The sequence below is a fragment of the Pogoniulus pusillus genome, chromosome 27 (assembly GCF_015220805.1).
Source record: "Pogoniulus pusillus isolate bPogPus1 chromosome 27, bPogPus1.pri, whole genome shotgun sequence".
Classification (NCBI taxonomy): domain Eukaryota; kingdom Metazoa; phylum Chordata; class Aves; order Piciformes; family Lybiidae; genus Pogoniulus; species Pogoniulus pusillus.
Window position 1 is genome coordinate 4,009,212 of NC_087290.1, and position 24,699 is coordinate 4,033,910.

General features: G+C 52.0%; 1 protein-coding gene across 8 annotated transcripts in view; it reads left to right on the forward strand.

The window, feature by feature from the left end:
* Positions 1-24,699, forward strand: part of LOC135187429 (S-adenosyl-L-methionine-dependent tRNA 4-demethylwyosine synthase TYW1-like) — a 138,898-nt gene that overhangs the window by 30,995 nt on the left and 83,204 nt on the right. For all 8 annotated transcript variants that reach the window (XM_064166124.1, XM_064166125.1, XM_064166126.1 and 5 more), the window contains exons 9-10: positions 5,872-5,924; positions 14,444-14,562. In XM_064166124.1, coding sequence (XP_064022194.1) covers positions 5,872-5,924; positions 14,444-14,562 — 172 coding nt within the window. The remainder of the gene's footprint in view (positions 1-5,871; positions 5,925-14,443; positions 14,563-24,699) is intronic.

Sequence of the window (24,699 nt, forward strand, 5' to 3'; positions counted from 1 at the left end):
GCCAGGCTGGCTGAGGCTGTGTGCAGCCTGCTCTAGGGTAGGGTGTCCCTGGGCATGGCAGGGGGCTTGGAACTGGCTGCTCCTTGTGCTCCCTTCCAACCCTGCCTGGTTCTGTGGTTCCATGGTCAGACTGGACAGCCACAGAAAGCAAAGGCTGGTGGGCAGGGGGCATCGTGGCCTTGCTGCAGTTGTCTCCTTGAGGTATTTGGAGGTCAAACACAATGTCACACAGCAGCAGCATCCCTAGCAGGTTGCAGTGGTATTTAGCAGGTTGTCTCTGAACCATGGAGAATAAAGCTGACTGAAAGCAAACTCCAAACCCTGAAGAGCTGATGGTTTGCTGAAGAGCTTCCAAGGGCTTGGGTTTCTTTGGCTGCTCACACCATGTGTTTGTGATGTGCTCTTTGCCTTGTTCTGTTCTGCTGTGGCACTACTAAATGAAGCTGTGCCTTTCATGGCAGGCAGCAGGAGGGGAATGGATGCCCAAAGTCTGATTCCCACTGACTTTCAATTACTCTCTTGTGTCTGTTACCACAGGGACAGTTTTGCTGCAGTCCTCTTGGACTCTTCTGTTTTTACTGTTGAACTGAGCCTGGAATTTAGCACCAGAGTGTCTGGGATACTGTTTTGGCTGTATCCAAAGGCAGGTAGTGAGAGCTTGTGTCTGAAACGAGATGGGCTGCTTCAGTAACCAGAGAATCAGAACTGTTTCACTTCTCAGATCAACAACCTTTGACCCAACACCACCATGGCCACTAAAGAGTGTCCTGCATTGCCATGTCCATGTGTTTCTTGAACATCTCCAGGGATGGTGACTCCACCACCTCCCTGGCAGCCTCTTTCCATGCCTGATTACTCTTGCATCAAAAATTGTTCCTAACATCCAACCTAAACCTCTCCTGGTGTGACTTGAGGCCATTTCCTCTCATCCTGTTGGTTGTTATGAGGGAGAAGAGGCCAACCCCCACCTCATTCCAGTCTCCTTTCAGGGAGCTGTGGAGAGCAATGAGGTCTCCCCTCAGCCTCCTTTTCTCCAGACTATACAACCCCAGGTCCCTCAGCTGTTCCTCACCAGCCTTGTTCTTCAGAGCCTTCCCCAGCTTTGTTGCCCTTCTCTGGGCACACTTCAGCCCCTCAGTGTCCTTGTTGGAGTGAGGGGCTCAAAACTGAACCCGGTGCTCAAGGTCTGCCCTCAGCAGTGCTGAGTACAGGGGGGCAATCCCTTCCCTGGTCCTGCTGGTTGCACTACTACAGGATGCTGGTGACCTTCTTGGCCATCTGGGTGTCCTCCTTGGAGTGGTGGCCCCAAACCATATGTTTCCATGCTTTCCCTTCATGCTTGCTATGAGGATGTACTCTGCTTTGTGTTTCTCAGTGAGCAAGCCAGAGGCTGATGTCAGGAAAAGGGCCTGAGCTCTCCCAAGTGCTGACCAACCTGCTTGGGGGTTTAAAAGTACTTGGTGACTCTTGCTGTCTTGCCTTGGTCTGAGGTTTCCAGTGCCTCCAGCTTTAAGCTCTTCTGGCTGTCTCAGCTGGGCTCACTGTGCTGAGCCTTTTGAGTCTTTAATCTCTGGAAGGGAACTCTGCTGTGCCAAGATGTTGCACAAGGAGTGCTGCTGCTGGGTGCCTGATTGTCCTGGCTGGGTGCTAAAAACATCTGCATGCATCCTCACAATGAGAATGGTGAAACACTGGAACAGGTTGCCCAGGGATGTGGCTGAAGCCCCAGCCATGGATCCATCCAATTTGGACTTGAGGTGGCCCTGGGCAGCTTGCTCTAGTTGGAGGTGTCCCTGCTGACTGCAGGGAGGGGATTGGACAGGATGTCCTTTGAGGATCCCTTCCAACTCCATTTAACCTGGGAATCTTTGGGGTTTGGTGTGCTTTCTGTCTGGGTGTTAAGCTCCAGGTGGCACTAGCAGCTCACAGCTGGGGCAGGGATTAGTCAGGCTGGTGCAGTCCCTGATATGTGCCACAGGATTCAGACAGTGGCCATGAGAAGATTGCAAATTGGGTATTTAAAATAGTGAATTATTCTTACAAAGCAGAATAATTAAGGAGGCCACAAAGACAATCAGGGAACTGGATTTGCTTCCCTTATGGCAGGGGTTCTTCAGCCTGCAGAAGAGAAGGCTCTGGGGAGACCTCAAAGCAGCCTTCTAGTGCCTGAAGGGGGCTACAGGAGACATGGGGAAGGACTTTTGAGAAGGACTTGGAGGGGTAGGACAGGGGAGGTGGCTTCAAAGTGGATTTGGATTAGACCTTAGGAAGAAATTCTTCTCCATGAGGTTGGTGAGACACTGGCATAGGTGGCTGAGAAGTTACGGAGGCTCCAAGCCTGGCAGTGTTAGGTAGGGCCTTGAGTAACCTGCTGTAATGGGAGGTGTTCCTGCCCATGGCAGGGGGTTGGAACTGGATGATTTTTAAGGTCCCTTCCAACCATTCCCTGAATGGCCTGGCTCAGGAGCAGTGTGGGCAGCAGGACAAGGGAGGTTCTTCTGCCCCTGGACTCAGCACTGCTCAGGGCACAGCCTGAGTGCTGTGTCAGTTCTGGGCCCCTCAATTCAAGAGAGCTGTTGAGGTGCTGGAAGGTGTTTGGAGAAGGGCAGCAAGGCTGGGGAGGGGCCTGGAGCACAGCCCTGTGAGGAGAGGCTGAGGGAGCTGGGGGTGTGCAGCCTGCAGCAGAGGAGGCTCAGGGCAGAGCTCATTGCTGCCTGCAGGGAGGCTGTAGCCAGGTGGGGTTGGGCTCTGCTGCCAGGCAGAAGAAGGGGACACAGCCTGGAGCTGTGCCAGGGCAGGTCTAGGCTGGATGTTGTTAGGAAGTTGCTGGCAGAGAGAGTGATTGGCATTGGAATGGGCTGCCCAGGGAGGTGGTGGAGTGTCTGTGGCTGGAGGTGTTGAAGCCAAGCCTGGCTGGGGCACTTAGTGCCATGATCTGGTTGGTTGGCCAGGGCTGGGTGCTAGGTTGGGCTGGCTGAGCTCTTCCACCCTGGTTGATTGTATGAATGATGGTCTATAGAGAGAAGTGTCCTGTTTTGGTGGCTCAGAGCTCAGCGAGCTCCCATGAATTCTTTGAGAATGGAGTCAAATCTTTGAGTCCTTCCAGAGAATGGACTTTTGGAACTATCACTTAGTCAAACTGCTGCAGTGTAGCCATAAATGCTCACCTGAAGTCTTGCCCTGGCCACTAGAGCAGTCACCATCAGTGACAGTGGCCAACTCTTGGGTTAAAAGTCTATCTGTGGTCCATTTCATTCCAGCTGAATTGTCAGGATGAGCAATCACCAAATGCATATCAGCCCAGGGCTCTTGCCTAATGACACTCCTTTCACCCAAAAGCTTGGCTCAAAGCTAAATTCATGTCTTAGTGTAGTAAAGAAGAGAGACATTTAATTTCAGTGGAGTTTGACAGGCTTCTAGGTCATTCAGAATTTATCATCTAGAGCAGCATTAACTAATACAGACTTCAGATTAAACATTTTTGTGCCTTAAGTCAGCAGCTGAGCTGATTACTGTGAGCCTGCTTATAAATGAATATTAGGCTGTAGAAATAATAACTGGATTGGGTTTGGGCAGCTTTAGGAGCTGAAGATCTGTGGGGGACTGTCAGCAGAGTCCTAGAATCAAGCAGGTTGGAAGAGACCTCCAAGCTCAGCCAGTCCAACCTAACACCCAGCCCTGTCCAGTCAACCAGACCATGGCACTAAGTGCCTCAGCCAGGCTTTGCTTCAACACCTCCAGGGACAGCAACTCCACAACCTGATCTAGTGTGAGGTGTCCCTGCCCATAGAAGGGGTTTTGGAACTGGCTGGTCCTTGTGGTCCTTCCAGCCCTAGCTGAGCTGTGCTCCCCTAGCCTTTTCATAGAATCAACCAGGTTGGAAGAGACCTCCAAGCTCATCCAGTCCAACCTAGCACCCAGCCCTATCCAATCAACCAGACCATGGCACTAAGTGCCTCATCCAGGCTTTGCTTGAAGACCCCCAGGGACGGTGCCTCCACCACCTCTCTGGGCAGCCCATTCCAATGCCAATCACTCTCTCTGGGAAGAACTTCTTCCTAACATCCAGCCTAGACCTACCCTGGCACAACTTGAGACTCTGTCCCCTTGTTCTATTGCTGGTTGCCTGGGAGAAGAGGCCACCCCCCACCTGGCTACAATGCCCCTTCAGGTAGTTGTAGACAGTAATAAGATCACCCCTGAGCCTCCTCTTCTCCAGGCTAAACAGGCCCAGCTCCCTCAACCTCTCCTCATAGGATTTGTGCTCCAGGCCCCTCACCAGCTTTGTTGCCCTTTCACCAGCTTTGTTGCCCTTTTGCTTGCAGGAGGCACACTGTGCCAAGTGAGCAGGGCAGGGGACTTGTGCTCCTTTCACATTGTTAGGAGGTGAAGGCCAGATCTGAGCAGAAGGAATTTCCACTGTTTAAATTCCTGCTAACTGGCAGGAAGGAGACTTGGTACCTAAAATTTGCTATCTGCCTTGCAAGTGTTTAATAAAAGCAGCTAGCTGAGATGTGCTGGGCCTGGGGACAAGCAGGCCATTGAGGCTATAAGTGGTGCTGTGGGAATGACACAGTGAAGCTCCTCAAATCCCTCTTCCTTTTTATTTTTCCCAATGCTGATTTTTGAAGGGACTTTTAATCCTCCAGACATCTTGATCTCTAAGCACTTTTTTCAGAGGAGGAGAATAACTCAACTCTAGCAGCCTGGGAAATAATGGTATTTAATGCTTTATGAGCATGGAGGAATTAATCCTCCTTTACCAATAAATTCCAAGGAAACTTTGTAGATCTTGACTGGGAAACTGGGAAGTGATGTGAAATGCCAGCTGTCTGCTGGCTGTGCAGGAACAGATCCCTCACTGTGGCACCACCACTAGTGGAGGTGAACCTGTGAAGTTAGGTGGGGTTGGGCTCTTCTTCTGTTGCTGCTTGCCTGGCAGAAGGGGACACAGCCTCAAGTTGTGCCAGAGAAGGTCTATGTTGGATGCTAGGAGGAAGTTGTTGTCAGAGAGAGTGATTGGCATTGGAATGGGCTGCCCAGGGAGGTGGTGGAGTTGCCATCCTTGGAGACATCCTTGTGTTGAAGCCAAGCCTGGCTGGGGCACTTAGTGCCATGGTCTGGTTGCTTGGCCAGGGCTGGGTGCTAGGTTGGGCTGGCTGAGCTTGGAGCTCTCTTCCAACCTCCTTGATTCTATGATTCTAAGTTTAGTGTTTGAGCTGAGTTCATAGATTCAGAGTGGTTTGGGTTGGAAGGGGCCTTAAAGCTCACCCAGTTCCAACCCCCTGCCATGGGCAGGGCCACCTCCCACTAGAACAGGTTGCTTGAGGCCTCATCAAAACTGGTTTGGATATCTCCAGGGAGGAGACATCTACAACTTCCCTGGGCAACCTGTGCCAGTGTTCCCCCACCCTCACTCTCAAGCATTTCTTCCTCATCTCCAGTCTGTCTCCCCTCTTCCAGCTCAAAGACATTGTCCCTCTTCCTGTCGCTCCCAGCCTTTGTCAGAAGTTCCTCCTCAGCAATTCTGTAACCTCCTTCAGGTATTGGAAGGGTGCTCTAAGGTCTGCCTGGAGCCTTCTTTTCTCCAGGCTGAACAGCCCAAACTCTCATAGCCTGCCCCCACAGCAGAGATGCTGCATCCCTCTGATCATCTTTGTGGTGTGCTCTGAACCTGCTCCAACAGCTCCACGTCCTCCTTGTGCTGAAGGCACTCCAGGGTCTCACAAGAGCAGAGTTCTCTCCTTGAACTAGATGATCTTTAAGATCTCTTCCAAGCTGTGGCACCATGAATCTTTTTGTGTGCTGTGTGTAAAAACATTACAGAGTTAAATCCAGGGTCTGATTTCTTTTGGTTTCTTTTGTCTCCAGGTTACAAACTGATTGGAAGCCACTCTGGGGTGAAGCTCTGCCGATGGACCAAGGTATGTGCTCATCATTTCTCATCTTAGAAATGAATCCAAGTGGAGATTTATTCAGCTACTGCAGTTTCTAGATGAAATGTCCTTTGTAAATGTGGCATTACTGGCACAAAAGTGGGCATGGCACTTGGGGGGCATGGCTTAATGGCTGTAGGATCACAGGGCTGGAGCGGACCTCAAGGATCATCCAGTTCCAAGCCCCCTGCCACAGGCAGGGACACCTCAGGCTGCTCAGAGCCACATCCAGCCTGGCCTTAAACACCTCCATGGATGAGGCTTCCACCACCTCCCTGAGCAGCCTGTTCCAGGCTCTCACTACCCTCATGCTGAAGAACTTCTTCCTAACATCCAATCTGAATATCCCCATTTCTGGTTTTGCTCTATTCCCCCCACTGCTATCACTCTCTGACAGCCTCAAAAACCCCTCCCCAGCTTTTCTGTAGACCTCTTAAGATAGTGTAAGGCAAAAATAAGGTCACCTGGGAGTGTTCTCTCCAGACTGAACAGCCCCAACTCTCTGCCTGTCACAGCAGAACAGCTCCAGCCCTCTGATCGTCCTCATGCCCCTGTTCTGGACACATTCCAGTACCTCCAGATCTTTCCTGTAACAGGAGCTCCAGAACTGGATGCAGCACTCCAGGTGGGGTCTCAGCAGAGGGGCAGAACCCTCTCCCTTGCCCTGTTGCCCACACTTCTCTTGCTGCAGCCCAGGCTCTGCTTGGCTCTCTGGGCTGCAAGTGCACACTGCTGGCTCATGTTGAGCTGCTCATCCACCAGCACCTCCCAAGTCCTATGGTGATGTTTAGGTTGATGTTTAGACTTGGTCTTGAAGGCTTTCTCTGACCAATTCTATGCTTTAGTTTTGCATTTTGAGCTCTTAAAATCACACTAAGAAGAGTGAGAATGTGACCATGGCAGAGCAGGGAACATCATTTTCTGTTGTCTTCTTTTTCTGCTGTCTGCTGAAATATCTTTTTCCTCCTGAAATATGTGGCAGGAGCAGAAGTGCACTGAGGAAAGCAGGAAGGTTACATCAGTTACATGAGGGCTGCTGAAACAAAGCTAAGGCAGTCCCTTATTACACTCCAGTGGACACACAAGGGCATTTTGGAACCTCTTGTTCTGTGACTGATAAGATCTAGTTTGTGACAGCCAGAGCTTCTCCACTGCTGCTCAGCATTTCTTAAGTGAGATTTAGATAAGGAGGTCACTGTCACTTGGCAATGCCAGGGCTGCTTACCTGCTCTTCAGTGGGAGAGTGTGTTTGTGCATAGAGTCATAGTATGGGTGGGAAGGGACCTTGAAAGGTCATCCAGTCCAAGCTCCTGCAGTCAGCAGCTTGCTTACATCCCCAAACAACCTGACCTGCAATGGTTCCAGGGATGGGGCAGCTCCCACCTCTCTGTGTGGCCTGGGTCAGAGTCTCTTCACCCTCAGTGTGAAAAGTTTTCCTTCTCTCCAGTGTGAATCTCCCTCTCTAGTTTCAGACCATTATCACTTGTCCTGTCACAACAGGCTCTGCTCAGCCTTCTGATCAGCACCTTTTAACTACTTCAAGGCCAGCAGAGGGTCTCCCTGGAGCTGTCTCTTCTCCAGACTCCACATCCCCAAATCTCTCAGCCTGGCCTCACAGCAGAGCCCTTCCAGCCCTGCCAGCATTGCTGTGGCCTCCTCTGGTCCCTCTTCAGCAGGTGTCTGTCCTGTGTTTTGCTGAGCACTCCAGAGCTGGCCCCAGCATGCAGAAGCCTCTTCCTGCCCCCTGATGCTGGATATCAGCCCAGGACAGGCTGGCTCTAGGCTGGTGGTGCTCAGTGCCAGCTCCTGTTCACTGGTGGGGTGAGAAAGGGTGGGGGTCCTCCCCTTGGAACTGGTGGGGTGAGAAGAGGTGGGAATGGTCCCTTGGGTGGTAAAAGGTGGGGATCATCCCCTGGGTGATAAAAGGTGGGAGTCATCCCCTCTGCACCAGCGGGGTGAGAAAGGGTGGGAGCCACCTCCTCAGGACTGGTGGGGTGAGAAAGGGTGGGAGCCACCTCCTCAGGACTGGTGGGGTGAGAAAGGGTGGGAGCCACCTCCTCAGGACTGGTGGGGTGAGAAAGGGTGGGAGCCACCTCCTCAGGACTGGTGGGGTGAGAAAGGGTGGGAGCCACCTCCTCAGGACTGGTGGGGTGAGAAAGGGTGGGGAGCATCCCCTGGGTGACAAAAGATGGGAGTCATCCCCTCAGGACTGGTGGGATGAAGAAAGGGTGGGGAGCATCCCCTCAGGACTGGTGGGGTGACGCAGGGTGGGGAGCATCCCCTGGGTGACAAAAGGTGGGAGTCATCCCCTCAGGACCAGTGGGATGAAGAAAGGGTAGGGAGCATCCCCTCAGGACCAGTGGGATGAAGAAAGGGTAGGGAGCATCCCCTCAGGACCAGTGGGATGAAGAAAGGGTAGGGAGCATCCCCTCAGGACCGATGGGGTGAGAAAGGGTGGGGAGCATCCCCTGGGTGACAAAAGGTGGGAGTCATCCCCTCAGCACTGTTGGGATGTTGCAGAGTGGGAGTGATCCCCTCAGGGTGAGTGGGGTGACGCAGGGTGGGAGCTGTCCCCTCAGGGCCAATGGGGTGACGCAGGGTGGGAGCTGTCCCCTCAGGATGGGTGGGGTGATACAGGGTGGGAGCTGTCCCCTCAGGAAGGGTGGGGTGACACAGGGTGGGAGTGGTCCCCTCATTAAAATGCCAGCCCTTCTGCAGCCCTTGCCGGGTGGCAGTGATCAGTTGCTGGTCTCTCAGCTCTCTTTTGCTGCATGATTAACTTCTGTTTGTTTATGAGAGGAGCTCTCTGAATGGCAATCACCCGAGTGGGTGGCTCTGGTGAGGCTCCCTTATTCAAATGCCTGCTCTCAATGTACTGTTTGAGCAGAAGAGACCTTTTCCTGGAGGGCTTGAAGAGCCCAAATGCTGGTTGTGAGCTGCGCTGCTCCCACTGCCACTTCTGCTCTTACAAATGTCTCTCTTCTCTCTTTGTCTTCTCTTGTGGCAGAGGAAAGCCAGGAAATATTTAAAGTCAGACTTGCCAAACTTTGTTAATGCTGTGACTGAGAGAAGGGGGGGGGGGGGAAAATAGCAGGGAACTTATTTTTGTTAAGGACCTTCAATTTAATGCAGCCCTTTAAAGCCATTTCACAGAATAAATAGCAGCTCTGTGTGCTCAGATAGGACCAGACCTATTTTTAGCTTAAGCAGGAGTTGAATGTGAAGCATTCTAATAAATTGAGCTGAAATTGTTACAGGCAGTGGCTTGGACTTGGATTCACACCAATATGTGAAGATTGGGGTCGGAGTGGCTGAGAGCAGCCAGACAGAGAGGGATCTGGGGGTGCTGATTGATACCCGCCTGAACATGAGCCAGCAGTGTGCCCAGGTGGCCAAGAGAGCCACTGGCATCCTGGCCTGCATCAGGAATGGTGTGGCCAGCAGGAGCAGGGAGGTCATTCTGCCCCTGTACTCTGCACTGGTTAGACCACACCTTGAGTGCTGTGTTCAGTTCTGGGCCCCCAGTTTAGGAGGGACATTGAGATGCTTGAGCGTGTCCAGAGAAGGGCGACGAGGCTGGGGAGAGGCCTTGAGCACAGCCCTACGAGGAGAGGCTGAGGGAGCTGGGATTGGTTAGCCTGGAGAAGAGGAGGCTCAGGGCAGACCTTATTGCTGTCTGCAACTACCTGAGGGGAGGTTGTGGCCAGGAGGAGGTTGCTCTCTTCTCTCAGGTGGCCAGCACCAGAACAAGAGGACACAGCCTCAGGCTGTGCCAGGGGAGATTTAGGCTGGAGGTGAGGAGAAAGTTCTTCCCTGAGAGAGTCATTGGACACTGGAATGGGCTGCCCGGGGAGGTGGTGGAGTCGCCGTCCCTGGAGCTGTTCAAGGCAGGACTGGACGTGGCACTTGGTGCCATGGTCTGGCCTTGAGCTCTGTGGTAAAGGGTTGGACTTGATGATCTGTGAGGTCTCTTCCAACCCTGATGATACTGGGATGCTGTGATCTTCGGGAGGCTTGTTTGAGATTTGTATCAGCAGAAAGCAGGAGGCAGGGATAGGATGGATTAGTATTAAGCAGAGCTTCCCAGTGAGATCTTAGATTAAAATGATTCTCTTCTGTCACCTTCTGGAAAAGAGCATTTTAGGAAGAGCCTGGTTTCATAGAATCAGGGTTGGAAGGGACCACAAGGATCATCTAGTTCACAGGCTCACAGGATGTTAGGGGTTGGAAGGGACCCAAGGAGGTCATTGAATCCAGCCCCCCTGCCACAGCAGGACAATACTATCTAACACAGGTTGCAGAGAACATATCCAGACAGGCCTGGAAAGTCTCCAGAGAAGGAGACTCCACATGGGCAGGGGCACCCTAGCTTAGATCATGGCCTGTCTTATGGAATCTGAACTGTCACTTGTTCTCCTAGAAACCTGTTTAAGGAAATGATCTGAGAGGTGCCTGCAGGAACACAGAGGAGGGACCTTTGACAAAGGCTTGTACTGATAGGAGCAGGGGGATTGGATTGAAGCTTGAGGAGAGGCTGGAGGTGTGCAGAAGAGGAGGCTCAGGGCAGACTTCGTTGCTGTCTACAACTACCTGAAGGGAGGCTGTAGCCAGGTGGAGTTGGGCTCTGCTGCAAGGCAAGCAGCAACAGAAGAAGGGGACACAGCCTCAAGCTGTGCCAGGGGAGGTCTAGGCTGGATGTTAGGAGAAAGTTGTTGTCAGAGAGGGTGATTGGCATTGGAATGGGCTGCCCAGGGAGGTGGTGGAGTGTCTGTGGCTGGAGGTGTTGCAGCCAAGCCTGGCTGGGGCACTTAGTGCCATGGTCGGGTTGATTGGCCAGGGCTGGGTGCTAGGTTGGACTTGAATGATCTTGGAAGTCTCTTCCAACCTGCTTGATTCTATGATCAGGACTGGACTCAATCTCTAGAGGTCCCTTCTGGTCTCTACTGTCCTATGACTGCCTCTGTCTTGCTGTATGAGTGGTTAAAGTAGGCTCCTTGTCTCTCCAGTCACCCAGACATCTGTGGACTGGTGTTCAGGAGGTATCCCTGGAGGTGTTCAAGAGGAGACGGACTGGGGCACTTAGTGCCATGGTCTGGTTGCTTGGCCAGGGCTGGGTGCTAGGTTGGGCTGGCTGAGCTTGGAGGTATCTTCCAACCTGCTTGATTCCATGATTTGTTTGGATGGGAACCAACACATGGGAAATGTGAGCCACTGAGGGAGCTGGGGCTGGTTACATTGAGGAAAAGGAGACTGAGGGGAGACCTCAGTGCTGTCTAGAACTACCTAAAGGGACATTGTGGCAAGGCTGCTGCTAGTCTCTTCTCACAGGACTCAATGATCTTGAAGATCTTCTCCAACCTGGTTAACTCTGTGGTTCTTCACAGTATCACCAAGGTTGGAAGAGACCTCACAGATCATCAAGTCCAACCCTTTAGCACAGAGCTCAAGGCCAGACCATGGCACCAAGTGCCACGTCCAGTCCTGCCTTGAACAGCTCCAGGGACGGTGACTCCACCACCTCCCCGGGCAGCCCATTCCAGTGTCCAATGACTCTCTCAGGGAAGAACTTTCTCCTCACCTCCAGCCTAAATCTCCCCTGGCACAGCCTGAGGCTGTGTCCTCTCGTTCTGGTGCTGGCCACCTGAGAGAAGAGAGCAACCTCCTCCTGGCCACAACCTCCCCTCAGGTAGTTGCAGACAGCAATAAGGTCTGCCCTGAGCCTCCTCTTCTCCAGGCTAACCAATCCCAGCTCCCTCAGCCTCTCCTCGTAGGGCTGTGCTCAAGGCCTCTCCCCAGCCTCGTTGCCCTTCTCTGGACATGCTCAAGCATCTCAATGTCCCTCCTAAACTGGGGGGCCCAGAACTGAACACAGCACTCAAGGTGTGGTCTAACCAGTGCAGAGTCCAGGGGCAGAATGACCTCCCTGCTCCTGCTGACCACACCATTCCTGATGCAGGCCAGGATGCCAGTGGCTCTCTTGGCCACCTGGGCACACTGCTGGCTCGTGTTCAGGCGGGTATCAATCAGCACCCCCAGATCCCTCTCTGTCTTAACTGAAAGGGTTCTCAAAGGCTGCCCAGGGAGGTGGTTGAATCTCCATGTTTAAAAGATGCAGAGATGTGGTGCTGAGGGATGTGAATTGGCACCAGCCTTGACAGAGGATGGTTTGACTGCATGATCTTAAAGGACTTTTCCAAGCCAAATGATTCTCTGTGTCTCTGCTCCCAGCAACCTGTGTGCTAACCAGGAGTTGAATCCTGGTGGGAAAGCTGCTGTTGCTTCTCTGAAGGCAAGTGCAGCATCCTGCTGGAGCTGCTGACTGCTGTGAATGAGGGTTTATGAGGTCAGGGTATTTAATTTAGTGCTGGAGGAATAAAAAAGCTCTCCTAGACAAAGGAAAAGAATTGAGTGCTGGGTAGGGCAGCCCTGAAATTGATCCTTATTACTCCTGAGGGAGCTTTTACAGTGATATTTCTTGCAGCTTAAGTGGCTTCACCTGCTTTTGGAGCTGATTCAGTTAAAAGCTTCAAGCAAAGCAGGTTGTTATGCTGTGCTGAGACACTATTGATGATGTTAAAGGTTCTGGCCTCTGAATCAGTTGGGAATTTGACATCATAAATGCCTTTTTCTTTACTTCCCCTGGAGGGCTGTATGTCAACAGTCATGCTATGTGCTGATCTTGATTTCCCCCAACAGACAGCATATGGAATCATAGAATCAGCCAGGTTGGAAGAGCCTTCCAAGCTCATCCAGTCCAACCTGTCACTCAGCCCTATCCAGTCATCTAGACCATGGCACTAAATGCCTCATCCAGTCTTTTCTTGAACACCTCCAGCATCTGTCACTATTCAGAGCTGTGACCTTGCTTGCAAGGTCTCACACAGGTGACTTGGGGCACCAAAGTGCACAGGTGCTCACAGATTCACAGATTGCATCAGGTTGGAAAAGATCCTCAGAAGACATCTTGTCCACCCCCCCTGCAGTCAGCAGAGACCTCCAACTAGATCAGGCTGCCCAGGAGAAGTTGTTGCCAGAGAGAGTGGTTGGCATTGGAATGGGCTGCCCAGGGAGGTGATGGAGTGGCCGTGGCTGTAGGTGTTGAAGCCAAGCCTGGCTGGGGCACTTAGTGCCCTGGTCTGGTTGGTTGGCCAGGGCTGGGTGCTAGGTTGGCCAGGGCTGGGTGCTAGGTTGGGCTGGCTGAGCTTGGAGCTCTCTTCCAACCTGGTTGATTCTATGATTAAGTCTGATGTTGAATGTCTCTGTGGATGGGGCCTCAACCACCTCCCTGGGCAACCTGTTCCAGTGTCTTACTGCCCTTGCTGTGCAGAACTTCCTCCTGATGTCCAACCTAAATCTCCCCTGATACAGTTTCAAACCATTGCCCTTTGTCGTATCACCACAGGTCCCTCTAAACAGTCCCTCCCCAGCCTTCAGCTTTTGAAATGAAACTCTAAGGTCTCCCTGAAGCTTTCTCCATCTGAGTAACCCAAACTCTCTCAGCCCATGAAGGAGAAGTTCAAGGCTTAAAGCCTGCTCATCAAGTTCGATGATGGCACCAAGCTGGGAGGCTTGGCTGATACAGCTGAAGGCTGTGAGGCCATTCAGAGAGACCTGGGCAGACTGCAGAGCTGGGCACAGAGGAACCAGATGAAGTTCAACAAGGACAAGTGCAGAATCCTGCATCTGGGCAGCAACAGTAAATTGCAGCAGTCCAGGCTGGGAGGTGACTGCTGGAGAACAGCCCTGTGGAGAGGGACCTGGGAGTGCTGGGGGAGAGCATCCATGGCACAGCAATGTGTCCTTGTGACCAAGAAGGCCAATAGGATCTTGAAGTGTATTAGGAAGAGTGTGTCCAGCAGACCAGGGGAGGTTCTCCTGCCTTTCCACTCTGCCCTGCTGAGACCTCATCCTGAATACTGTGTTCATTTTGGGGCTCCCCAGTTGTAGCGGGACAGGGATCTGCTGGAGAGAGTCCAGCAGAGGGCTAGGAGGATGATGAGGGGACAGGAGGGCATGGCTGATGAGGAGAGGCTGAGGCACCTGAGGCTGCTTAGTCTGGAGAAGAGAAGACTGAGAGAGGATTTGATCAATGTCTATAACTATCTGAGGGCTGGCCAGGAAGGAGGGGACAGGCTCTGCTCACTGCTCCCTGGGATATAGGACAAGCAGCAATGGATGGAAGCTGCAGCACAGGAGGTTTCAGCTCAACACAAGGGAGAACTTCTTTGCTGTAAGGGTCCCAGAGCCCTGGCACAGGTTCACCAGAGAGGTTGTGGAGTCTCCTTCTCTGGATGTGTTCCTCTGTGATCTGTGCTAGATAGGATTGTCCTGCTCTGGCAGGGGGGTTGGACTGGATGATCTCCTTGGATCCCTTCTGCTCCCTAACACCCTGCAATCCTGTGAAAGCTACCAAAGTGCTCAGGGAGCAGATTTCAAAGGCTTGGTTTGTTTCCAGCTGCTGTGCTTTAACACTCTTGGTGCCTGTGTGTGTCTTTGTGTTCTGTCAGTCGATGCTGCGAGGCCGAGGAGGCTGCTACAAGCACACCTTCTATGGGATCGAGAGCCACCGCTGCATGGAGGCCACCCCCAGCCTGGCCTGTGCCAACAAATGTGTCTTCTGCTGGAGGTAAAATGCTTTGGGCTAGAGGCTGTGTTTGACTTTCTTCTGCTCCTCACACCCAAGGCAGTCTGCCCCTTTCACCTGGGGACTGGGGGGAGGGAAGGTTTGGAAGGGAGCAGCTTTACTCCCCCTTTCTGTACTCCTCTGCTTGAAAGCTGTGCAGGCTGTAAGGGTAAGGGATGGTAGGAGGTGAGCTACATGGGTGGGCTCCACGTCTTTGAGGCTGACTAGGGTCTGAGGGCTCCCCCCAGTGTCTGTCCCTCCCTAGAGCTGTGTCTTGTGCAGCCAGGTTTTGAGACCCAGCACATCCCTGCTAGCTGGAACCCAGCACGAGTGTAAATCAGGGAGGGAGACAGACACTTCATCTGCTGCCCTGCACTTGAGCCAGCACAAGAGAAGGTGGCTGGCAGGAGCAGGCAGTGGGGACACCTTGTTAGCTGGCAAAGGGGCCAACTGCCAGGTTAAGTGAGGCTTTGGGGACTTCAGCATCGGGCTGCTCCCATGTTCTGAGCTCTTTCTCCAGCTCTCTGGGAATGGGCAATATTTCAACACTTCCCTCCCTAAAGGAATTACTCCCAATAGAATTCTGGAGCCCCTATGACAAGAAGGATGTGGAGATGCTGGAGTGTGTCCAGAGAAGGGCCGCGAGGACGCTCAGAGGGCTGCAGCAGCTCTGCTGTGAGCACAGACTGAAAGAGTTGGGGCTGTGCAGGCTGCAGAAGAGGAGGCTCCCAGGTGACCTTCTTGTGGCCTTCCTGTGTCTGAAGGGGGCCTAAAAAAAGCTGGGGAGGGACTTTTTAGGCTGTGAGTGAGTGGCAGGAGTGGGGGGAATGGAGCAAAGGTGGAGGTGGGGAGAGTGAGGCTGGAGGTGAGGAGGAAGTTGTTGGTGATGAGAGTGGTGAGAGGCTGGAGTGGGTTGCCCAGGGAGGTGGTTGAGGCCCCATGGCTGGAGGTGTTTAAGGCCAAGCTGGATGAGGCCTTGAGAGACCTGTTCTAGTGAGAGGAGTGATCTTGGAGGTCTCTTCCAACCTGCTTGATTCTATTCTACCTTGCACTGGAGGCCTTCATTTTGCTTCCTGTTGCTGGCAGCAGTTTAATCATGGTAGATTGATAGAATGGGTTGGTTTGGAGGGCAGGGCTTGCTATGGGAAGAGACACCTCAGGCCTCATCCAGCCTGACTTTGGACACCTCCAAGGAAGGAGCATCCACAGCCTCCCAAGGCAACCCTTTCCAGTGTCTCTCCACTCTCACTGGAAAGAATTCCTTCCTAATCTGCAGTCTCCATCTGCCCTCCTCAGGCTTCAGTCCATTCCCTCTCATCTTGTGTTGATGCTCCTGATAGGCTTTCATCCTGTGCTGGCTTGAAAGGACAGAGGAAGTGGCATGTTTGGTGTGCAAGTGTTGTGCTTTTTTTCAGACCCCCCTAATGCCTTGGAAGACAAAGACACCACTCCTGGCTTGCTTTTTTCCCTTATGTGTCAGCCAGCCGTGGTGCATTTTGTTCTGCAGTGCTGACTGAACTGTTAAGGAGACTACATAATAGTGTCCCTCTGTCCCTACACAGAAGGTAGCTCATAAACAGCAAATAGAAAGCAATAACATCATCAGAACAAGGCATTTTGTTCCTGCTAGTGCACTGCAGACCATTTAACTCTGCTCCCCCTCAGGATGACCCAGCTCAGGATTTCTTTGCAGCAGCTGCAGCCTGCCTGAAGCGTGGGACTGGAGTGGGGAAGCCAAAGCAGTGTAAATTGAAAAGTGCACTAATTGGGATAAGTGGCCACATGGGAAGCATTCTCTGTGCCTCCAGCTCATCCTGCAACTCATTTGTCACTTTAAGAGCAGGCCTGGAAGCAGTAGCCCTAATGATAATGAATGCTTGAGGGTTTATTTAACTGATGGCAACAACTTGAATGCAAGGAAGCAGCTTTCCAGGGGGCTGTGCTGAGAAGTGCTCTCATTTATTTACCTTCTGTGAGTGACATGGCTTGCCTTCTTTTGACTCTTCCAGATGGGCTGCAGCTGTCTGCCTTCTTGTCTCAGACCTCTGCCATAGGTTCACAGAATGGGTTGGGCTGGAAAGGACCTTAAGGCTTCTTCAGTTCCAACCCCCCTGCCATAGGCAGAGACACCTCCCACTAGAACAAGGTTGTTCAAGGCCTTGAACACCTCCAGGGAGGGAGCAGCCACAGCCTCCCTGGGCAACCTGTGTCAGTGTCTTCCCACCCTCACTGGAAAGAATTTCTTCCTAATATCCAGTCTCAATCTCCTTTCTTCCAGCTCAAAGCCATCCCCCTTCATCCTGTCAAGGACAAGGAGCAATGGGTGTAAATTGCAGCAAAAGAGGTTCCACCTCAACACAAGAGAGATCTTCTTGACTGTAAGGGTCCCAGAGCCCTGGCACAGGCTGCCCAGAGAGGTTGTGGAGTCTCCTTCTGTGGAGCCTTTCAAGGCCTGTCTGGATGTGTTCCTCTGTGTTAGTATTGTCCTGCTCTGGCAGGGGGCTTGGACTGGATGATCTCCTTCGATCCCTTCCAACCCCTAACATCCTGTGGTCCTGTCCTGTCACTACAAGCCTTTGTCAAGCCCCTCCACAGCTCTCCTGTAGCCCCTTTCAAGTACTGGAAGGCAGCTCTAGAGTCTCTGGAGCCTTCTCTTCTCCAGGCTGAACAGCTCCAGCTCCCTCAGCCTTGCTGTGAAGAATTCCAAGTTAGAGGACTTGAGCTCAGCCTGGGGCTCATCCTTAGGCTCATTTGATGTACACTTTAAGCTTGACAGGAACCAGAAGTGCTGCTGAAAGAAGCTTTCTCTTTTTTCATTCCACTATGGTTGCTTTTTCAGATTCTCTCCTTGGGTGGCTCCAGCCTGTGTGTGTCTGAGCACTGTGCTGCTCAGATTGATGTGGTGTAGGAAGAAGGTTCAGCCATACCCACTCTCCTCTCTCTGCTCCCATGTCAGCACAGTCAGCCCTGCAGTCTGTCTCTCTCTTTTTCCCTCTCTTTGGATTTTTTAGCCAAAACTTTGGTTCTCTGCAGAGTGAAGTTGACTGAGTGGTATCACATTAACAGGTTGGATTGGGTTGGAAGGGACCCTCAAAGGTCATCTTGTCAAATCTCATAGCAGTCAGGAGGGAAACCTCCAACCACAGCAAGTCTGCCCAGGGTCACATCAAGGCTGACTTTGAATGTGTCCAGGGATAGGGCCTCACCCATGTCCCTGAGCAACCTGTCCCAGTGTTCCATTGTGCAGAACTTCCTCCTGATGTCTAACCTAAATCTCCCCTGCTCCACTTTAAAACCATTGCCCTTTGTCCTGTCTTGGTAAGCCCTTCTGAGCAGCCTCTTCCCAGCTCTCCTGTAGCCCCCTTCAGATACTGAAATGTAGTTTAAAGTTCTTTCTGGAGCCTTCTCTTTTCCAGGCTGAACAGCCCCAGCTCTCCCAGCCTGTCCAACCCTCTGATCATCTTTGTGGCCTCCTCTGGATCCACTCCAGCAGGTCCATGTCTTTCTTGCATTGGAAATCACAGAACCATAGAATGCTATAGGTTTGAAGTGACCTCAAAGCTCTTCCAGTTCCAACTCCCTGCCATAGGCAGGGACACCTCCCACTAGAAAGGCCTCATCCAACGTGGCCTTGAACAGCTCCAGGGAGGTTGTGGAGCACAGAATCACATCTTTGATCACATTGGGTGATTCTGTGCTCCACAGTCTCCCTGGGCAACCTGTGCCAGTGTCTCATCAGCCTCACTGCAAACAACTTCTTCCTAACATCCAGTTTCAGTCTCCCCTCTGCCAGTTCAAACCCATTCCTCCTCATCCTCTCATTACAAGACCTTGTCAATAGTCACTCCCAGCCCTCCTGTAGCCCACTTCAGATCCTGCAAGGCCACTATAAGATCTCCTCCAAACCTTCTCTTCTCCAGAGCCCCAAGTCTTGCAGCCTGTCCGCAGAGCTGCTGCAGCCCTCTGAGCATCTCTGTGGCCTCCTCTGGACTTGCTCTAGCAGTTCCATGTCCTTCTTGTGTTGGGGACTCCAGAACTGTACACAGTACTCCAGGTGGGTTCTCAGGAGAGCAGAGTGCCTCAGAAAGAAGGTTTTCCATCCCTCTGAGCATCAAATACAGCATCCCAGTATCATCGGGGTTGGAAGAGACCTCACAGATCATCAAGTCCAACCCTTTACCACAGAGCTCAAGGCCAGACCATGGCACCAAGTGCCACGTCCAGTCCTGCCTTGAACAGCTCCAGGGACGGCGACTCCACCACCTCCCCGGGCAGCCCATTCCAGTGCCCAATGACTCTCTCAGGGAAGAACTTTCTCCTCACCTCCAGCCTAAATCTCCCCTGGCACAGCCTGAGGCTGTGTCCTCTTGTTCTGGTGCTGGCCACCTGAGAGAAGAGAGCAACCTCCTCCTGGCCACAACCACCCCTCAGGTAGTTGCAGACAGCAATAAGGTCTCCCCTGAGCCTCCTCTTCTCCAGGCTAACCAATCCCAGCTCCCTCAGCCTCTCCTCGTAGGGCTGTGCTCAAGGCCTCTCCCCAGCCTTGTTGCCCTTCTCTGGACACGCTCAAGCATCTCAATGTCCCTCCTAAACTGGGGGGCCCAGAACTGAACTGACTCAAGGTGTGGTCTAACCAGTGCAGAGTACAGGGGCAGAATGACCTCCCTGCTCCTGCTGGCCACACCATTCCTGATGCAGGCCAGGATGCCACTGGCTCTCTTGGCCACCTGGGCACACTGCTGGCTCATGTTCAGGTGGGTATCAATCAGCACCCCCAGATCCCTCTCTGTTTGGCTGCTCTCCAGCCACTCTGACCCCAGCCTGTATCTCTGCATGGGGTTGTTGTGGCCAAAGTGCAGCACCAGCACTTGGAGCTATTGAAGCCATCCCCTTGGACTCTGCCCATCTGTCCAGGCGGTCAAGGTCCTGCTGCAGAGCCCTTCTGCCCTCCAACTCAGTCACATCTGCCCTGAGCTTAGTGTCATCTGCAAACTTGCTGATGACTGACTCCATGCCCTCTGCAGTCTAATGCTTGAGAGATTCATAGAGTAGTTTAGGTTGGAAGGGACCTTAAAGATCATCTAATTCCAACCTTCCTGTGCCCTGGGCAGGGACACCATTTTTCCACTAGCCCAGGGCTCTCCAAAGGCTTCATCCAACCTGGAAGAAACAGTTCTTCCAAATGAACAAAGTCATTTTCCATTTTGACCCACCCTCAAAAGGTGTATTCTGTTTTTCTATGCAGGGCATGCTTTACTTTTAAACTCAACCACCCCTTGCAGCAGCTCCTTAATCCCACGAGGCTAAATGTAGATCTGCAGGCACAGGTGCCTGGGTGGGATAAACCTGTTACCTTCTTTCTCCAGCAGCACAGATGGCAGCTGCTAATAAGGAGGCAATAGGGTTTGGGTGGGGTTTTTTGTGATCTACTGGTGGCAAAAATGTTTCTCAGGCAGGTTTGATGCTTTGCTGGCCTCCCTGGGCAGCTCTGCACACTAAGCTGTAGATAAGGCTGCTGTGATTCCTTTTATCTTGATCTCTTCTTCCTGGGTTTTTGACATTTGTACAGCTTGCCAATGTTTTCTTGCTGCATAACTGCTGCAGCTCTCCCAGGGTGGCTGAGGAAAAGGCCATGGAGCTTGTTTGTTTGCTGTGCCCCCCTCTTTGGTGTGAAATGCTGTAGTTCAGCTGCTGCTTTCCCTGGGAACTGGATATCATTTGCAGTTGGCTGCCTCTGAACCAGGAGTCACGGGTGGAGGCAGCACCCAAACACACTCAAGGTTGGGGGTTTGTAAGAGATACAGCTTGACCTTGCCCTGGAGCCCTTCCTTCTGCTTCCTCTCCCTGGGAGAAGTTTAACCCTGATAGATTGATAGAATGGATTGGGTTGGAAGGGACCTTAAAGTTCAAGCTCCATGGGCAGGGACACCTCCTGCCAGCCCAGGATGGTCAAGGCCTCATCCAACCTGGGCTTGAACACCTGCAGGGAGATCTGAGTGAGGCTGTAGTCAGGGGGGGTTGGGCTCTTCTCTCAGACAAGCAGCAACAGAAGAAGGAGACACAGCCTCAAGCTGTGCCAGGGGAGGCCTAGGCTGGATGTTAGGAGGAAATTGTTGGCAGAGAGAGTGATTGGCATTGGAATGGGCTGCCCAGGGAGGTGGTGGAGTTGTTTGTTTTGTTTTATCACCAAGGTTGGAAGAGACCTCACAGATCATCAAGTCCCTGGAGGTGTTGTAGCCAAGGCTGGCTGGGGCACTTAGTGCCATGGTCTGGTTGATTGGCCAGGGCTGGGTGCTAGGTTGGGCTGGCTGAGCTTGGAGCTCTCTTCCAACCTGGTTGATTCCATGAATGGCAGTGTGCAAGTCACCAAAGCTTTCAGTCAATTAGAGCCAGCTGGGCACTGAGGTGTTCTGTCACCCTGTTATGGCACAGTCTCCAGGCAAACCTGATTTGATTGTTCCCTGGCTGAGTGTCCAAAACCCAATCAATTGTTGTGGAGATGTGGAACAGCTACCTAGGGTTTAAATGAATCATGTTGGCTCTTTTTGCATTTGAGGAGGAGGCAAAGCAGGCAGAGTGACATACCCTGTGCAGGCATCTCTTGGTATTCCTCCTTCTGTAACTTTATGGTCATAGAGAATCTTAGGGATTGGAAGGGACCTCCAGAGATCATCCTGTCCAACTCTGCCTGCCAAAGCAGCATCACCTAGGGCAGGCTACCCAGGAATGCATCCAGACAGGTCTTTAAAGTCTTTTGAGAAGGAGACTCCACAGCCTCTCTGGGCAGCCTGTTCCAGTGCTAAGTCACTCTGAAGTTTCTCCTGAGTTCCATCTTCTACCTGTTGTTCTTTGTCCTGTCACTGGGGACCAATGAGATGAGCCTGCCCCCTTCATCCTGCCACCCAGCCCTCAGGTATTTATAGACATTGATCAGATCCCCTCTCAGCCTTCTCTTCTCCAGACTAAACAGCCCCAAGGCTCTCAGTCTTTCTCCACAGGAGAGATGCTCCAGTGCCCCACTCATCCTCACAGCTCTCTGTTGAACTCTCTACAGCAGATCCTTGTCTCTTGAATGGGGGAAACCTGAAATTGAACGCAATATTCCAGCTGTGGTCTCACTGGGACAGAGTAGAGGGGCAGGAGAGGCTTCCTAGATATACTGGATCCACTTCCCTTGATGCACCTCAGGATGCCATTGGCCCTCTTGGCCACCAAGGCACATTTTTGTGCCATGGAGAACTTGCTGCCCAACAGGACACCAAAGTCTTCTCTCCGTGGGGCTGCTTTCCAGCAGGTTGCCCTCTAACCTGAGACTGGTGCCTGGTGTTCTTCCTCCCCAGTCCTTATTGAACTTCATGAGGTTCCCATTGGCCCAACCTGTCCAGATCTCATTGCATCTGTACTTGAAGGTTTCAGCTTGTACACTAGACAAGAGCTGAAGTTCTGCTCAGCTGATCTAAGTACATGTGGCCAGAAGGCAGTGATCACAGCCAGTAAGCTCTTCAAAATGAAGAGATTAAAAATTAATCTCTCATAGGAGAGGTACTTAAGAAGGTCATTAAACAAAATTAAGAGGAAACTGAAAGCAGGGATTAAAACAAAAGCTTCTGCTCATGAAGAGACTTGACTCCAGAGGTTAAATTCTGCAGGGAGATGTGAAATGTTCTGATATCATAGGAGTTGGTACTGCAGGTTTGGAGAGCTTGGAATGGGAATAGGAAAGCTCAGTCTCTTTTGGGTCTCCAGCCACCACCTTCTTCTGCCAAGTTTATCCTCTTCTCTCCCACTGTTTCAGTGTGGATGGGTTTTGGCTTGCAGGATTAGTACACCGTGATCCTAGGTTTGTTGTTTCCTTCAGATGTGATTCTTCTCTGGTTTGTTGACTCTTTTTGGGGCTGTCAGCCTTTCAGGAGCTCTTGAACTAACCATAGGAGGTTGCTCACAGCCTCTTCCTTGGGGAGCCAGTCTTGGAGAACCCTTGCGGTGAAGAACTTCCTTCTAATGTCCAACCTAATTCCCTGGTGCAACCTGAGGCTATTTCATCTTCTCTGATCTCTTCCTACTAGGCAGAAGAGACCAACCCCCACCTGGCTCCAATCTCCTTTCAGGGAGTCCTAGAGAGCAGTGAGGTCTCTCTTCAGCCACCTCTTCCCCAGGCTAAACAACCCCAGCTGCTCCTCACCAGCTTTGTCCTTCTGTGGACATGCTCCAGCCTCTCAGTGTCCTTCTTGGAGTAAGAGGCCCTAAGCTGAAGCCAGGCTTGGCCTCACCAATGCCAATACCAGAAGTGGGTTCTTCTAAAAGGTTTTTGAAGTTCAGTTCTCTCTGTTCAGAGACCAACAAAAACATCCTGTTCTGAAATCCTCAATGCTGGTAATCTGAGTTGCTGCCAGGTGGTGTAACATGACCAAGTGCTCTTCCTCTCTTCTCCTTCTCTCCTGTTTAATATCTTCCTTGATGATCTGAATGAGGGGATTGATTCCACCATCAGTAAGTTTGTAGACAACACCAAGTTGGGAGAATGTATTGATCTGATAGAGAGCAGGAGGGCTCTGCAGAGGGATCTGGGCAGGCTGGGCACATGGTCACAGTCCAATGCTGTGAGTTTTACCAAGTCCAAGTGCCAGGTTCTACACTTTGGCCACAGCAACACCATGCAGTTCTACAGGCTGGGGACAGAGTGACTGAGAGCAGCCAGGCAGAGAGGGACCTGGGGGTGCTGGTTGATAGCTGATTGTGAGCCAACAGTGTGCCCAAACGGCCAAGAGGGCAAATGGCATCCTGGCTTGGATCAGGAATGGTGTAGCCAGCAGGACCAGGGGAGGTTCTTCTGCCCCTGTGCTCAGCACTGCTCAGGCCAAACCTTGAGTGCTGTGTCCAGTTTGGGGCTCCTCAGTTCAAGAGAGATGTTGAGGTGCTGGAAGGTGTCCAGAGCAGGTCAGTAAGGCTGGGGAGAGGCCTGAAGCACAGCCCTGTGAGGAGAGGCTGAGGGAGCTGGGGGTGTGCAGCCTGGGGCAGAGGAGGCTCAGGGCAGAGCTCATTGCTGGCTGCAGCTACCTGCAGGGAGGCTGTAGCCAGGTGGGGTTGGGCTCTGCTGCCAGGCAGCCAGCGACAAAAAAAGAGGATGCAGCCTCAAGCTGCACCAGGGCAGGTTCAGGCTGGGTGTTAGGATTAGGTTCTGCCCAGCAAGAGTGATTGGCATTGGAATGGGCTGCCTGTGGAGGTGGTGGAGTCCCCACCCCTGGAGGTGTTTAAAAGGAGGCTGGCTGATGCACTTAGTGCCATGGGTTAGTTAGAAGGTGTTAGGTGATAGGTTGGACTCTCATCCTAGAAGTCATTTCCAACCTGGCTGATTCTGTGGTTCTTTGCCTGCAAGGACCACTGGTGGTCTTGGTGTGAACAGGGTCATGCTGGCAGTGACCTACCTCAGTGCTGTGTTCTCATAGACACTTCTTTAATCCAGCATGTCCTGAGCAACTGGAGGTTAAGAGGGGCTGGTATAGAAATCTTTGATTCCTGCTAGAGTGAACTCTGCATTTGACCTTTTCTTGTGTCTTTTAAATCACTTTAATGTGCTCCTCACAAACTTTCAGCTTATTGGTAGTGACTCTGATGCTGTCAGCCAATTCATCCAGCCTCCTCCAGGGTGGGTTTAACTATCCCAGTGCAGATACTGCCTTCAGCTGAAACAGCTCTAACCTGTCACCTTCCTAATTCAGTCTGGGCTCTTCACATTGCCCTCTGGAGAAAGTAGAAGAAAAGGAGCAAACAGATCTCATCCTCACAGAGAGACATTGACTGCTGTTTGCTTGTGCACTGAACACTCTTTTTCCTTGGTCTTCCTCTTGCTCCTCACATCACTATAGGGAAAGTCCTTCCTGTAGTCCTTTTCTATGTCCTTTGCTAGTTGGATCTGATCTTTGCTTTGACCTTCCTGATGATGCCTCTGTGCTCTTGCTCTTATTTTGAGCTGAGAGGATCACAGTGGTGCACACAAGGCTGTGATTCTGCCAGGTTGATTTCCTGTCACTCTTCATATCCTGTGCCTTTTGTTGCTGCAGTTTGCACTTCTGTGTTAATAGGTTTTAAAAACCTGCCAGGTCTGAGCATCTTTGACCTTAAACTTTTATCTCCTCTGGG